The sequence below is a fragment of the Zootoca vivipara genome, chromosome 8, assembly GCF_965207765.1.
Source record: "Zootoca vivipara chromosome 8, rZooViv2.hap1.1, whole genome shotgun sequence".
Classification (NCBI taxonomy): Eukaryota; Metazoa; Chordata; class Lepidosauria; order Squamata; family Lacertidae; genus Zootoca; species Zootoca vivipara.
In genome coordinates this window covers 24,458,963-24,473,745 of record NC_142591.1, presented here as the reverse complement: position 1 = coordinate 24,473,745, position 14,783 = coordinate 24,458,963, and the positions used below count along the sequence as shown (strand labels likewise).

Below are 14,783 nucleotides of genomic sequence, written 5' to 3'. Positions count from 1 at the left end.
TCCATTTTTGCCATGCAAGACCCTGTCGTCCTGGTTTTTTAAACTGTTTTATTCTCCAGCAGGGCAGGGAAAATCCAGCAGATACATGAAGGCTAAATCTGGCAAACATTTTTTCCCCTTTCCCCTTTTTTTCCTCCCCCCCCCCTTTTTGCAGGTTTTGCATGTTAATTTATTTATTGTTTAAACAATACAGAAAAAAAACAAAACAACAACAAAAAAGTAATAAAAAATTGAAAACAATCCAAAAACACTGAAAACAAATATTACATACTTATCATATAATACTCCCCCCCTGCACACACAGCTTCCCTCCGCCACAATTCGACTTCTTTGAATCTCTATTTCCACCTTTATCTTCGCATTCTCCAAATGTATCATTCTTTATATTTCTTTTCTCTCGCCTCTCTTCCAATTCATAGATATACTTTACATTTTTATTCTAGGCATATTAGCATACCTTTCTTAGAACAACATTTAATCTTGGAAACATTTCCATTCCTTTTTTAATTTTTGATTTGACTGATATCTTATGATTGAGGCTAGCTTTGCCAGTTCTATATATTCATTTTAATTTCCAAATCCACTCCTCTTTTGAGGGCAAGAATTGAGATTTCCATTTAGAAGCAATCACTACCCTGGCAAAACTGGCAAATATTTTCTGCTCCTCCACCACTCCTACCCTCCAAACGTTTCAGCCCAAACGAGAAATTACATTAAGACATGTCTGCTGGCGCAACCTGCAGTTTTGCCCTTAAAATGCACTGCCAAATTATCCTCAGGTGCATCAAGTGTATACAGATTTCCTTACTCCCCCCCCCCCCGCCCACAGCAGCTGATGTGCTGTCCTGATTAATGCAATATATTATCTCAATAAGAAAATTGTATTTTACGCCTGGAAAATGCTTTATGACAGAATAGTGAAATCCTAAGTGAATACCTGATAAAGCAATAAACCTGTAGGAAGGGCAAATTTACGGTGCAGTCATTAATACAGACCTGGCAGCACATGACGCAAACACTTTAATGAATATCTGATAAGGAATACTGTGAGAGTTTTAAATTAACAGTCCCACAGCGATCCCAATTGTGAATCACAAATGATTATCCAACTTGTTACATGAATAAACTTGTCAAACAAATTCATCGCCTGTATAGCAATTTCGAAACTCAACTCTCGATAAAGCCATCACACTTGATGAAATGCCAGTGTCCGTGAAAGATGCTTCTCCTGTTAACACCAATGCCACAGTTGCATGTTAAAGAGTTTCTACAGATAATGTATGGCCACAAAGCTCATGCGGACTGGTTGATTTATATTATCGATGCAATAAAGCACTGGCGTGATTGAGGCAGTATTTTTTATAGCAAAAATAAAAATAAAAATATTTATTCTACTGTACACAATTGTATGCCCCAAGGTTTGCATTTCACATTTACATATATGAGATTTATGAACTACGTGTGTACACACACAGTTTTAATTTCCCCAATGAGTTGTTTATAAAATGATTTTAAACCCCACCTTTTGCTCCCTCCCTCATTCCTATGTGGCCCTAAAGGTGGCTCACAACACGTTAAAAAGTTAATACAATTAATTTACTGCAAGCAGAAAAGGGGGCAGGGAAAAGAAGCATCTTGGAAAGTCAGTTTTAAAAACGGTGTTAAATTTGAAATAATTTGTTTTTTTTAAATGGAAACCCAATAAAATTGGACAACCCCCCACCTTAATACAATTAAAGCAAAGCAAAACTTTAAAAGCCAATAAAATATAATTCCAAACAAGAAGTGGTGAGTGGGGGCAGGGTGCGGGAAATAACCTAAAAAGCCAACCAAGAGTGGCCAACTAGACCTGTTACTTCAAGGATTATTTCAGCGTTGCTATCCAGGCTCTTGGTGTGTTGGGTTTTTTGCAGGAGAGGGTGGAGTGGGTAAGGGAAATTCAGTTGGGGAAGCTGAATTTGTAGCAGCAACATGGGAGTGTGCGATTAACTACTTTCCCACCCATGTGAGAAAAAGGAAGATGCTTACGAAGTGGTCTGGTCTGCTGTTGCTGGAATGAACACTCAGATGGGTAGAATAGAATAGAATAGAATAGAATAGAATAGAATAGAATACTTTATTACGGTCAAAGACCAGCTCTTATAAAAATCCCTTTGGAAGAACAGTTCCAAGGAACATAACATATATGCGACACTTTATACAACAATAAAATTGATATTTGTAAATGCAATGCGCAAGTACTTAAAACTTAAAAAGCTGCCGCAGAGGACTGGGCCTAGATTGCTCGGGGAACCGTATTTTGGGATGTTCAGACGGGCTGGTTATTCTCAGGAGAAAGTCTGTGTCTGCATATCTGGACACAGAATCTGGCGACCGTCCTGCTAATCTTCTGGTCTTTGCCTAGCAGGAGCAGGTCGTATATTTACTTTTCCGGGAGGCTTACTGACTTCGCCAGTATGGGGTCCAGGATCTCCCTCAGATGGGTATATTCATGTAAAAGTCTCAAATCCTTTATGGCTGTTTGACCTGAGCTGATGACACTGCTGCAGTGTATAAATAAGAAATAAATAAATAAGAAATAACCACCATAAATGCTCTTGGAATGCACTGCTTGCTTTTTAACAATGTCACCTGGAGTTTATCCAGGAACCGGCATCAGAACCTTGCTTGCTGTAAATCCCAATCTCTTCTGATCCCACCCGTCACCCCCATTACCATGCCTGGGTATAGCCCTGAATAGAGCAAGATCCATTGATAAAAATAATAATAAAAGCAACATAAATGATTTAGAACTCATGAAAACAGAATTCCTTGCATGATTTAGTGCTGGCGTTGGGGTTTTGTGCTTTCAACAGTTGTGACAGGCAGAAAATCAACGGGATAAGACTCTCCTAGGATAGGAATACAATTATGGGGAAGGCTTTACCTGCTGACATCCCGCCCAAAAAACATCTTAGTACTTGTGTGTGGCCCACAATTCACCTTGGGACCCTCCACTCCAGCCACAAAACAGGATACAAATCACCAAACCCAGGAAACCCACTTCTGCATATAACATAGCGGCTAAGACTGATCTGTTAATTCAACTCGTGTCCCCAGCATCCTCCTAGGGTTAAGGCACTCCTTTGTGCTTTTATTGCACCGATTTCCACCTTTTCCTAATTAAATAGCTTCCTAGGAGGAAACTATTAGGACATCAAAATTCATGCCAGGTGCAAAATACACACCTCCTGAGCAATTGCCAGCACAAATATTGCTGTTTAAAATTTACAGCACAGTGTAAAACAAAGGCAAATCTCTGTCATCATTCAATTTGAGCAGAAAAGTCCCACTAGTCATATATAGCTAAACAGATTTCCTCTCCTGGTTGCTAAGGCCTCGCAATCTAGGAAAACGTGACTCGTGATCCTGCATACATCTTAATATGCAAAAATTACAGGGGAAAGTAACAAAACGAACCCAGGAATGCACAGGGCACCTGTAAAAGCTTCTCTGGGCCAGTAATGGAGCTGCAGTAATAGTCTGAGAAGTCACCAAGGCAACTTCTAAATGTGGTTTAGCAGATTTCACCACCACCAGATGTGGTTTGCTTCTTCACTGCACTGGACATTGCTATAGCTATAGTGAAAATTAGCCTTTGGGGTCGGTGGGTAAGATACGCCCAGCCTTCTTTAAGCCAGTATATGGCATCAATTTGATGTTCCCTAAGAGGTCATTCCGAAAGGTTCCAAATGCTCTGTTCAGCAACTGGCCTAAGCTCAGAAGTGGTGGCTGTGACTTCCTAATTGGGATTCCCATAATATCCACATCCCTTCGGTTTCCTAGAAAATGTGTGCCCTTTGCCACATGGTGGCTTCATATGATCTTACAGCAAGGTGCATGCAACCTGGTAGAAGTCAACCACGTTAGTCATATGACAGCGAACTGGTTGAACTGGGAGCACAGAGTGGGGTTGTTAAAGCCTCCCCCACTTGCTCTTCCCATCCCCATGCCGCCCAGCTCATGATAGATCAGCTAGGCCAGGGGTCAGCAAACTTTTTCAGCAGGGGGTCAGTCCACTGTCCCTCAGAGCTTGTGGGGGGCCGGACTATAATTTTTGGGGAGGGGGATTGAACAAATTCCTATGCCCCACAAATAACCCATGTCAGGAGTGTGTGCAGGAGCCGGGCCCTGGGACCAGCAGGGCTTTGCAGGACTTGGGGTCCTTGGAGGCAGGGCACGGCCGCACAGGTGAGGCCACTTGGTATTTGCTGCACCTGGTGACTAGAGCCGGCAGGGGATATAAGGCCAGCATTTCCACTCAGACTTCACTCATAAACATCTCGGACCGTGGCAACCCAGAAAGGCATTTTAAATAAAAGGACACATTCTACACATGTAAAAACAGGTTGATTCCCGGACCGCCTGCGGGCCAGATTTAGAAGGCAATTGGGCCTGATCCGACCCCCGGGCCTTAGTTTGTCTACCCATGAGCTAGGCAGTATGGACAGGTGGGCAGAGCTCCCCAGGGCTTGGCAGGCCTGACAGAATGGCTGAGGGTCAGGGGTTGCATTTGGAAACTGCACCAGCATCATTTAATAAAAAAGAAAGCATCAACAATATGTGTAAGGCTGTAAATTAGTCCTGGCCACAGACCTAGGCTTCATTACACTGGACTTCGCACACCCTCAAATAATAACTGCTTGCATTTCCGAAGCTTAACAAACAAATGAATTAAAAGTGTATCACATCTGCAGTTGTGGGTTTTTTTTGGGGGGGGGGTTTGCATCTGATAGCAAAGTTGAATGCGAGTTGTAACTGCCATTTGCACACTTCCCTTCTGAATTCCAAGTACATCTGGTGGCAGATTTAACCAGCCAGCTAAGGAAGGGAACCAACAAAAGAATCCTGGTTGGACTAGAAGCAAAACAAAACTACAGAGTGCATCACCTTAGCCTACTACATTAGTGGGTAAAATACTCAAAATATTCCTTCAATAAATCCATTATCAGGATTTATTTACATTTACCAGGGGACGGGGACGGGGGGAGGACATGCCACTGAACTGAATGGAGCTCACTTATGAGAAAACATGTGCTTAAGATTGACTTTTAAAAAGAAAAAATGCAACTAGAAAACTGCCTGATGTTAAGAAGTGATAGATGCAGAGGATGAGCTTGCATACTGAGGGGATTTTTCTTCTTCTTTTTGTGAGGGGGGGTAGTGTATTTATGTGTGCTGTGTACCCAGAAATACATTTCTCCTCTCCCCATTCCTTATAAGTCAGTGCAGGTTGTGTTTGGAGCAGGGAGGTAGGTTTCGCCCTCCTTGCAAATGTTGTCCAAAACTGTTAAAAGGGATTCACTTAAGTGGGAGAAACCACACTGGCGTATCTGAAGACACAACTGGAGTACCTGGTACCTGACCCATTGACACCAGTCCTTAAGTATTAATCTTAATGTTATCTGCACAATCCAAGCTGCCATTTTTTCTTGGTCACTGAGAAGCGTGACAGAATGTTGGGAGCTTTTATGGAGATGGTAACCTAGAAGGGCCTTTATATATGCAAATATATCTCAGCAACGGAAATTGCTCTATGGATTACTTAAGCATTCAATGCAACCATTATACGTTACCTTTCGGAATAATAATAAAGACTACGCTTTGTGTAGTCAAGGATTCATTTTTTATATGTATTCATTTATGAGCTGTTTGTTGAAAGAAGTCTCAGAGGCAAAGCTCTTGAGTGGATAAAAATTTAGAGTGCATTCTGCACTGTGGCACATTTACTTTTTGAAAACGGACCTGCTTTCCTTGGGTACTACTTAAGGAAGCATTAGGACTTAACCGCAGTTGGATTTGGTTTCGTCTTTGGGAATAAAGAATTAAAGGTATTACCCATGCCACAGAACTATGCCACTGGAAATGAATGTGTGTATATTTATTTTCAATCCGGAGCTAAGTTTAACACTCGAAACAAAATGGATCAACATTCTATTAGAATGTACAGAATCTGCTTTTTGGGGTAAAAAATTAAAATAAATCCAAACAAATTGAAGGGCAGGGAGAGTAGAAGGAAAACAACGCCATGATGAAGCAACAGCCAAGGGAACGAAGGGGCAGCACAGCCCTGTGAACATTTGACATGTTGAGTATTTTTCAGTATCTGCCTGTCTGCATCAATTGTGCTACTTTCAAAGCACATATCAAATTTAGAGAACGTTGACACAGCACTAATATATTGTCTCTATGTGAATTGGAGCTGAAGTTTGATACATCTGATTTTTCTTTTGTCTCCTGCTGCTCTGATAATGAGCTTTCTGCATTTCCTAATCATATGCACTCTTTCTTCCTGGAATTTCAGACCTGGGTTACTTCTCCACTAAAATATGGACAACCCTATCACACACTCTTAAAAGGGAAGGGGGGCACCTTTGAGATGTGATCATGACATATTTATTCATATTAAAACCAAGATTTATATCCTGCCTCATTGCAGAAGCTAACACCAAATAAATATAAAAAAAATGTAGCAGTGAAGTTGTGGGGGATCATTGATTTCTAGCCTATAATGTAGCTGGACTTAGCATTGACTAAAAGAAGGCAGGATAGCATATGGGAAATGGGTGCAATGGGGGGAGGGATTCATTATAAGCAGGAGGAAAGCTAATAATTAATAACAGATGGTAATAAATGATTTATATGAGAGTATATTGGGCTTTCTCAGAAAGAAATGAAGGTCTTGGTCACATAAGATACAAACAGGTTTCAACATGTGTCCATTGGCTGGTACATCTGGGCAAAGAAATGAAGAACCCTTTTATTTAAAATGTAGAGATACCCTGTTTCTCATATTTTAAGACATACCCATAAAATAAGCCATAGCAGGATTTTTAAGCATTCAAGGAATATAAGCCATACCCCGAAAATAAGACATAGTGATAGGCGCAGCAGCAATGCCGGCCACGGCAAGGAGGAGGAGGAAAAAAATAAGACATCCCTTGAAAATAAGCCATAGTGTGTTTTTTTGAGGAAAAAATAAATATAAGACATGTCTTATAATATGAGAAACACGGTAGAAGATGGGTTTTTAGCTACTTGCAAAATTTGGGCTTTTCCTGTACTCTACCATCTGTTCTGCTATGAGAAGCAACCACAATGGTCTCATAAAACACAATGGAGAGAAACAAGTTAACTGTGAAATGAAACTTGGTACAATCAGAGTCACATAAAGTGGATTTATGTTCAACAAGGCACCTTTAAATATGTGCCTGGCCAGAGCAGGACAGCACAGTGTACCTTAAAAGTTAAAGCATAAACCTTCCTGCTTCAGTTATAAACATACTTGGGAATCTGCGATGGCAGCTTCCACCCAAGATATTGGGGGTGGGGGCTGCGCAAAGATACGGATGCAGAGAAATCAACAGAAATGGATACCTTCCTTTGATCTCGTAATGCTTGCTATTCCAAGGGACACAACCTAACAAAGTTCATCTAGGATAGAAGGGATGGTGCAATTTCTTTAGAACTTTTGGGTGACTGACACCTAGGCTTAATATTGATTCAACCAAGTCCTTGGAATAAAGCAACTCCCCTATAATGAGAAGGGGAGGCCCTGATGGGACTGCTATGACTGGCTGCAGTTGGCACTGCCCCATCATAGGGCACAGGAGCTCTGCTGAGAAGGAGGAACTGCTTCCACAATGTTAATCTACATGTGATGCTTAATGGTACCCAGGAAACTTAGGTGCCACCTTTATTCTTGGCTAAGGTGTGCTGCCAGTCCACAGTCTTGCTTCCATCTCTTCCCATGCTTCATTTCTACCCTCTGCACAAATTTGAGTTCTTGGTAGGTAAGAGAAACAAAATGTGAAAAATTCCAAGAGCTTGGGCCAAAAAGATGATTAGCCTAACACAGAATTGGTACACATTGACCGTGAAAACCTAGCTGACGAAGAATTGCGAAACAGGGTCTTGTCCTGGAGTTTATTTCAACTGGAACTTATCCTTAACATAAAGAAATAAAGTCATTTAAAGACTGAATAGCTAATCATCTTTTTGGCCCGAGCTCTTGGAATTTTTCGCATTTCATTTCTACCCTCTGCACATACATTTGAGTCCACAGCCCATGGAGGATGGCAACTTGCGCAATGGAGTGCAGCTGAGGTTGCAGGGCAGAAAATGGCCCTGTTTGCGCTCGCATGCTGCTTATTGCATTGCTTCAGTTCACTCTTGCAAACATAGGAATCATTTAGATCATGGCTGCATTTTTAAAGATGCTATTCCTGATAGCATCTGGTCAATCATTATTAAGTTGTGTATCTCTTAGGAACAGTTGGGACGTCTGCTTATCTTACATCAGGCATCCCCAAACTGCGGCCCTCCAGATGTTTTGGCCTACAACTCCCATGATCCCTAGCTAACAGGACCAGTGGTCGGGGAAGATGGGAGTTGTAGTCCAAAACATCTAGAGGGCCGAAGTTTGGGAATGCCTGTCTTACATGATATGTTCCCTACGAAAGCACATCTAGGGGTTTTATTTTCCCAGAGAGAATAGTGAATGGAATTCTTACGAGCAAACCGTTATAAATACAATTTCATCAAAATCAGGACTGAAATCTTTGTGTTTTGCAATTTTCCTGGAGTCAACACCTAACTCTGAACAGAACTGGACTCTGAGTCACGATCTGGACGTTTGCTGGACTGCTGACTTGTGATTTTGATTGTTTGCTTAAGCCTTTCAATTTCAGTGCTGTGTTTTATTTTTAAACGCTTGCTAAACAGCATTTTAAATTGCTCCTAAATCTTTTAAAAATGCTTCTGAAGGGCATTTAAAAATAACTATTTTGTGCTAATAATGAATTATTGCTTCAAAACAAACGATTAGAAACACTGCCGTAACATCTGCCAGTAGTGTAATATGTGATTGTGCGTGCTAGCTAGCAGAAACTGACAAAGGAGTGTGATTTTGACATATGACATGCCCAGGTCATGATAAACCATGGTTTACTGGGACTTGAGAGAATGTTCTTGCTTCACTCCTCACCCCTGCCCCTAAGCATAAGCAACAAACTACGATATCTGGCTTAGCACTATGTCCTAACCACGCTACACCACTGACATTTAGAATGTAAGAAGAACCCGCTGGATCAGACCAGTGGCCCATCTGTCCATGGTCTCACATGCTGTCTAGGGGAAGCCCACAAGCAGAACCAGAATGCAATAGCACTCTTCTCCCCTGTGGTTTTCAGTAACTGGAAGCTATGTCCTAGAAGTTCCAGTAAAACTAAACTCCCCTGTGCTTTCATGACTGGAGTGGGAACACAAAAATCCACACATATTTAATCAGGGACTCAGTGGTAGAAAACACCATTTCAGGTTGCCCACAGAAAGACCCAGGTACAGAGGGAGCTTGCATGGGCAGAACTAACCTTGGCTTCAAATCCTGTTTTGTTAGGAGTGAAACAAACCACAGCCTTCAGTTTGGATATTCTGCTAACCATGGTTCATTGTTCCTATTCATGTGAGGAGTGAAGAGAAAGCTGTCTAAACATTCACAGTAAAACCACTAACTGTGATTTACCATGACATGCAAATACAGCCAGGAGTAGCTACTCATGAGATGCCTCTTTCAAATGGTTCCTTGGCCATATACTCTGTAGTAATGGCATGTCACAGTTTGTTATCCTGGAAGCTTGTTTGGAGTTGCATCTGTGAGAGCAGGACTCCACAGGAATCTGGGAGGAAGTTTTGCAGCTAGCAAATTCTCATATTTACATGGTGGATTTAATTCCACTCTATTCAGTGGGCTCAGAGTTGCTTGTTCCCAAATCATTATCAAATTAAATGAAATTATTTGAGGGATAAAAGAGGCTAAATGAAATTTTAAAAAATGATTCTTTATAGACATAAAACCTATTGAAACAACAATCTTGAACAACCATATCTTATTGTACACAATCTGTTGCAATAAGCATCAAAAGGGCAGAGTCAGCTACTTCTTTGTACTCAGTTACACATAAGGAGAATCAAAAGTGGTTTATCATTTATTTCTTTAACACCAGCCAATAAAATAAAAATTGCTTACAGCAGCTATATCAAGGAGTGATCGACCACAAGGCCATTCTATATTGTCTACAACTTGACTTTTCAGAGATCTTGGCATGGAAAACCAATCTTTTGAATGATTTGATGCATGTCCATACCACAAATCATTATTCCATGCCAAAGCAGTTTTCAAAGTTGCCCCCAACCACCTTTTCCATGAGACAACAGCCCCGTGAAGAAAGAATGTACATTTAACTTCATGGATTTGGTCCTGAGTCACAATCAGACAGTATGCAAGGTGCATTTACAAAACTAAGTTGACTCACAGAAACCCATGGTAGAGGTCAATTGGATGCCACCGTATAAATATGACTGGTGCTGACTGTCTTTTACCCCCAGTTTGGAATGTGTGCTTTAGGTTGCCTGAAGAGTTCTCACGACTTTATAGAACCAAGTGGCACACATGCAGAATACATTTTCACTGAGTTGAATCTTACGGACAGAAACTGCAGCCAAATAACTCAGTTCTACAATAATATATCTTACTTCCAATGTATAAGGCTCAGGATTCTTTGGTACTTGCCTAGATACTCTCACAAGTGTATGCAAACCCAGATATATGCACTTCACACATATCCTCAATTACAATCAAGCTAATGAGCCAATAAATCAAATCACAGGCTGCACCTCATTATTTTAGGCATCCAAGTTCAATTTGCTTACTAATGGCTGCATGGCTGCTTTTAATAGATGTGCTATTAAAAAGTAAACATAATGAATGAATAACTATTTAGGCATCATTACCCTATAAAGATGAAAAATTTCAAAGAATGCGGAACCCATGGAAGCTACTTACTTATTTTTTTAATTGTGGAAAAATGCTAATCATAAACTCAGATTGCAAATGTACATTACACAGAGGAAAAGAGCTAGTAAAAGCATCAACAGGTCTTTCCCAACTTCATATTGATGCTGAATGAGCTGAAATGGCTAGTTTGTACACACATACTAGTTGTTTGTCCTGAATGAACAGTACAGATGAGAGAGCAATTCCTCACCCCCACCAATTTGGCATATTTTGGGGTTTCCGAATATACCCAAACAAGGTTTTGATTTCTCAGCGGCCTCCTTTATTAATTTCATTATTTCAACATGGACACAGCAACATCCCAATCATTAAATTTGTTGTGGCACCTCTAATTCTCCTGCGTTGTGACATGACAACATCACAGCGAAAGCATGCAGTTCCATAGCCCACCCAAAGCAAGGAACTTCACGAATGATTCCTTGATCCTGCGTATGTACAGAGAGAGACGTTATAGGAGGACCAATATACTAAGGGGATTTTTAATGCTTTTGGGTGGAATTGCAACATTTCCCAGCATTGGTGGATCTTCATCTTCCCACAACCACATGAGCCAACTTTGACAGGTGGCCTGCCCCACCCACTTATCAATCATCTGATGTCATGACGGTGTCTAGTGATTGACAGGTGGATGATCCACCCATCATAGTGGGTCCACATGGGTGGGGTGAGAGGTCTTCTTTGCCAACTTGTTTCCCATAGAGAACACACTAGCTCAAAGCAGAACCCAGGAGGGCTGGACACTCTGTTACGCAGCTGATGAGCAGAGGGTTTCATCCTGCTTGCTGCAGAGGTCTGCTTCGCCAGCGAGCTCCCCGCAGAGAATGTGCTCGCAAAACAGCATGCATCCCTGCCCTGCTCAAGCTGACATTCCCCAGTGACGTCAGCCAATGGACAGGTTGGTGTGGTTTGGGGAAAGTGGCCTCACAGGCCAAGTTCGACCTCATGGTGGGCCAAGATTGGTCTGTGGTGCCAGAGGTTCCCCATCCCTGCATTATAGCACAACTGGGCTGAACAGAAATGCCTCCAAGTCGACTATCTCTGATCTGAGAGTGGCTGGGGGAACCCGGCCAGATGGGCGGGGTATAAATAATAAATTATTATTATTATTATTATCAGCAGCAGTGATGGTGGTGGCAAGGCTGCAGAAGTGGTGTTCATCTCAGATCGGAGGAAAGGATGCTATCTACTCATTTGGATGCTGTCTTGCCATCTGGTCCCTCTTCAATATTGCACTAGTCTATGGTAGTTTTGAACCTCCAAGAGATTATTATTTTACTGCAGTTCCTTTCCATCTGAAATAGCATTGTGTCAAATCATTGCTATGTTTCCTCCTACCCCTTTGGACCTCGTGAGTGCAGATAACATGTTCTTGCCACCTGGAGATTAGCTTCGGAGCCACTCTCAGATGATTTTGCACATCTTCAGTGGTTCACCATTCTCTTCCTTCCCAGCTCTTAGCATGTGGCAATGATGTACTGTGAGCCTAGTTTCAGATGTGCTCCAGCCTCTGGAGCAAAAGACTGCAGTTGGTTGTTATCCCTGGTCAAGGCAAGGCACCCTATCCCCAAGCCTGTGCCATTCTGCCATTATTAATTCCCCCCCCCCTGCAGTTCTTCAAAGCAGCAGGAAGGATGAACTGGGAATCACACTGGACCTGGGGCTTGGCTCAGTGAGTTCTGCACATATCCATGAGCTTTGGGCAGTTGCCCACCTTTGCTGTGTGATGGCTCCAGCCATGTCACCCAAGGAACTCCCAATGTTGCGATTAGGAAACATATTGCACCATGCTGTGGAACTCCCAAGACTTTCCACAAAAGCCGAGTGCTGGAGCATCATCGCATAAATCTGTGATACTTTTATTTGTCCAGATTTGTTTACTCTTCCAGCTTCTCTCCCAGGCCTCCCACTTGCAAAGTCTTCTCAAAGCTGTTTAAGCAGAACTAGACAGACAGATTCCTTTTGGAGTCGCAAGCTCTTTCCCACATGTCTTATGCGAATCATCAAACCTGAGACTTCTTGGTAGCCTAACCTTCACCATGTGGCGGTGAAACCTCTGTGCCCTTTTCAGTTAATATTGATTAGGCGAAATCAATAAAATTAAAGACATGTTTGTGTGTTTTGTTTTGTTTTCTTAAAAAGCACCACCACCTACAGAAAGCTGAGATGAATTTGCCCATACAGACTGCTTGCAAATGCTACTGATTCAAAAGTTAACTTTCAAAATATTCAGCAAATGAAGTTTGTTTCAAGAAATAGGATATAAGCTGCCTTTGCATTAAGAATGAGCAACTTGCCTCTTCCTCCATGCAGATGCCTACATAGAGAGCCAGTGTGGTGTAGTGGTAAGAGTGTTGGACTAGGACCTGGGAAACCATGGTTCAAATCCCCACTCAGCCATGAAGCTCAGTGGGTGACCTTGGGCCAGTCACTGCCTCTCCTCTCAGCCTAACCTACCTCACAGGGTTGTTGTGAGGACTAAATGAGGAGAAGGGGAACTATGTACACCACCTTGAGCTCCTTGAGGGGGGGAAGTGAGCTAGAAATGCCATGAATAGGCCGCCACTGAAATGGATGGGAGCATCACAATGCTGCTGTAAACAATAGGAAGCAGAATTTCCAGGCGTTGCCCTCTGCAAACTCTCACTTTCCTTAAACATCGTTCCAATGTTTCAATTTTACCTTGAATTGTATTCTTTGGTTAATGTCAGGCACGCGGAACTGTTTCAGGAAACGCTCGTCTTTGCTCCAGAAAAGACGGATGTCAGGGATCCCGTACAGGATCATGGCCAGTCTCTCCAATCCCAGGCCAAATGCCCAGCCGATTTTGTTCTCCGCGCCAGCTGCAATTACACAAAGAAAAACACACAAGGCTTTAACGGGAGAATAAATGCAACAGTGAGATTGGTATTCTAAAATGTGGAATACAAATCTATTAAATGAATGGATATTAAATACATAAATGAAAAGCTGCGTTTCCTGTTTTAAAAAAGTTCATATGAGGGAACTTTTTAAAGAACCAGCCGTGCCTGGTAATTTTAGGCCGCATCCCCCAAAAAGGAAATATATATCAGGAGTAGCTAACATGGTGCCCTCCAGATGTTGCTAAACTGTAAGTTCCACCAGCTCCAGTACCTCACAATGAAGAGCACAAAATCTGCAGAGGAAACTAATGGATCAAACATAGTGCAGTTAGTGCACCTATTGTTCTCCATATGGGAAGAACCAGTCAAAACCACAAGCAAAATCCCAGCGCAAGGTACAGGTTGAAGGTCAGGGTTGGAAGCCTGTCGGGATGCGGGTGACATTGCCAGATCAATCCGAAGTCACAAAGCGACCTTCCGCTGAACACATTGTTTCCAAAGTGGCAGCCAATTAGTGGGTGCAGATGAAAGGCTGCTTGAAATCCTGCCTGGCAAATTTGAAAAGCCAGGACCCCGTTTCTCTTGGCAGACCAATGCATTGCAAGTCACTCTGCTCTAGGTAGGAGGGAAACATAACAGGTGGAATTCCAGTTCCATTCCCCCCCCCCCAGGCCCACCTGGGAAATATCTGGAGGAAATGACGGCCTATTTGAGTTTCGGCTACCAGGATGCCATTCTTTCAATATTGCCAATTGCTTGCTTTGGCAATCAGGCTGGTTCCCCCCCCCCCACATGTGGTCAGATGCCTTTTTCTTTTTGGGACATCTGTAGCATTGCTTGTTCCTTAAAACATCTGATATTCGCTGCGTGGCTATGAAGAAAGGTTGTCCACGTGGATCAGCCCACAAAATCCAGACAATGGGAAAGATTTCTAGATTAGCACTATTATTACTACCGGGTTAGTAAGCAAGTAGCTCCAGATAACTCGAGCAAAAAAAGAGCAACTTTGCAAATAATTATCATTGTTG

At 42.2% G+C, this 14,783-nt stretch overlaps 1 protein-coding gene across 8 annotated transcripts in view; it reads right to left on the bottom strand.

Annotated features, from left to right (window-relative positions):
• The window catches only part of FARS2 (phenylalanyl-tRNA synthetase 2, mitochondrial), a 201,033-nt gene that overhangs the window by 63,585 nt on the left and 122,665 nt on the right, over positions 1-14,783 (bottom strand). For all 8 annotated transcript variants that reach the window (XM_088675140.1, XM_035126401.3, XM_088675144.1 and 5 more), the window contains one exon: positions 13,574-13,734. In XM_088675140.1, coding sequence (XP_088531266.1) covers positions 13,574-13,734 — 161 coding nt within the window. The remainder of the gene's footprint in view (positions 1-13,573; positions 13,735-14,783) is intronic.